The sequence below is a fragment of the Propithecus coquereli genome, unplaced genomic scaffold (assembly GCF_000956105.1).
Source record: "Propithecus coquereli isolate 6110/MARCELLA unplaced genomic scaffold, Pcoq_1.0 Scaffold48, whole genome shotgun sequence".
Classification (NCBI taxonomy): Eukaryota; Metazoa; Chordata; class Mammalia; order Primates; family Indriidae; genus Propithecus; species Propithecus coquereli.
This window is the reverse complement of record NW_012150618.1, coordinates 1,433,332-1,435,346: the sequence shown is the minus strand read 5'-3', so window position 1 is coordinate 1,435,346 and position 2,015 is coordinate 1,433,332. Positions and strand designations below refer to the sequence as shown.

At 33.2% G+C, this 2,015-nt stretch overlaps 1 protein-coding gene across 1 annotated transcript in view; it reads right to left on the bottom strand.

Annotated features, from left to right (window-relative positions):
• Window positions 1-1,701, bottom strand: part of KATNA1 (katanin p60 (ATPase containing) subunit A 1) — a 44,527-nt gene extending 42,826 nt beyond the window's left edge. Inside the window, exon 1 of the mRNA XM_012655558.1 lies at window positions 1,545-1,701. Within this exon, the coding sequence (XP_012511012.1) occupies window positions 1,545-1,657 (113 nt within the window). The 5' untranslated portion in view covers window positions 1,658-1,701. The remainder of the gene's footprint in view (window positions 1-1,544) is intronic.
• Window positions 1,702-2,015: the final 314 nt, after the last annotated feature.

The window sequence follows — 2,015 nt, the reverse complement described above, 5'->3', positions numbered from 1 at the left end:
AGAAGGAAATAAACTAGAATGACTGTGTGATTTCTCTCCTACTTCTATGAATTTTTCTATTTTTTAATGAGCCTACCGTGCTTTTCTTAATGAACTATTAAATATATCAGAAAATATAATTTCTATGAAAGCACTTATGAGCAAGGGAGAAATTCAGTAAACATTTAAAAGATATCAGAAGTTAATAACAGAACATTAATACAGCACTTTTATCTGGATCTGAAGAAAATTAAAGTGGCAAAGAATCAATACCCATTAATTGCCCTTAAATCTCAGGAATATTTTGGTATGGGTCTTCTCACAGTGTGACCCATGGACCACCTGTATCAGAATCAACTGCAGATTGCTAAGTTTCACCTGGTATCTATTATATCAGATTGACTCAAAGTGACGCCCCTAGTTCCACATTTTTAATTAATGTCCCTAAGAGACTGTTCTGTATGCTAGTTTGAGAAGGACTACTATGACAGAGAGTGCCAGCTTTGTAATGACTATTATAAAATGCAATATATCTGGGTTCAAATCTTAGCTCCACTGTTAGCTTGGTAATATTGGGAAAAAGTTACCCAATCTCCCTATACCTCAGCTATCTTATCTGAAATACAGGGAAAATAAGACTCATTTGGAAGGCTTTTTGTGAGCAATAAATGAAATAACACCTGTAGCCTAAAATAGTTCAGAACATTGTGGGTGCTCAGTATCCAGCACCTGTGATTATAAAATACAACCAAAAATCAAGAATCACAATGATAGAATGTTAAAACTGAAAAACATTTGAGCAACATCCTAATGCAACCTGGAAATCACAATGTTTTCTAGAAAGCCCTGATAGAGTCAATATTTAAACCTACAATGCAAAATAAGAAATCTATTATGTCAATGATATAGATAACTAAAATCCACCTGCACACTTGTCAGTTAAAAAATATGCAGTGAAACTAAGCATGATTGGCTATTTGTAGCATTTCAGTAAATACCAGTTTCACTAATTGTTCATTTGCTGGCACTTGGTAGTAGGAAGCCAGGGGAAAAAATGCTGGAGAAAACTCTAAAATTCAGAACATGTTGTCTTTTATTTTTCTGTGAATTAAAAACTCCATTTCTTTCAATTTTAGCAGCAGTATAACTTGATGAAAAGCAGTTATTCTGTGATAGTTTGTTTGAGAACCACTGTTGATCTAACTTCCTCACTCTACATAAAAAAAAAATCTGCAGCCTAAAAAGGTTATATTATTTTCTCAAAGCTATAGATGGTGGCAAAGATAGAAACAGATTCCTAGGTCCAGTCTCCTTCTACAAGATAATATTGTCTCTACTACTTTGAATTCATTCATGAAAGCATGTCTTCAGATTACTTCTACCTAACTGTATTTACTGAAATAGATCATAGAGTCACATGACACAAAATTCAAGAGGTATAAGAAAATATTCAGAAAAAAAACTCCCTCCCATTTCTGTTCTCAGCCACCCAGTCCTCTTCCTAGATATAATCAATGCTATAAGCTTCTTGGGCTAATTGGTTTCTCTAAAAGGCCTCCACTTACCTTCGTTCAACAGGTACAGGCATGGACCAGACTTCTCCCTCAGAAGCTGGAAGTTCATGCTGTGCAGCTTTCAAGGGAGTACTGTCTAGTTTAAAGCTCTCTAGTGTTTTCATGATATCCTTAACATGTTTAGCTTCCACATTTATTTCCTGCCAAACCTGGTTTCAAAGAAGAATGAGGCTCTTTACATTTCCATAACTAATAAATCACTGACAAGATTAAACTAGGGCCATTTATTAGAGATTTTAGAAATACCATTTTAATATCAATAAACCACATCAAGATATTCTGTCAAAATTTTAATAATGATTCATTAATTTTTTGTTTTCAATTGCAAAATTAACTCTGATACAGAACTAAATATCCTGGCTAACTAAACCATATTACTGTTATTATTTAAATTACATAATAAATTGAAAAGTTAGCTGTAACTTTAAAGTTTGACAAAAATAAAACTTTTGCAATTTGTAC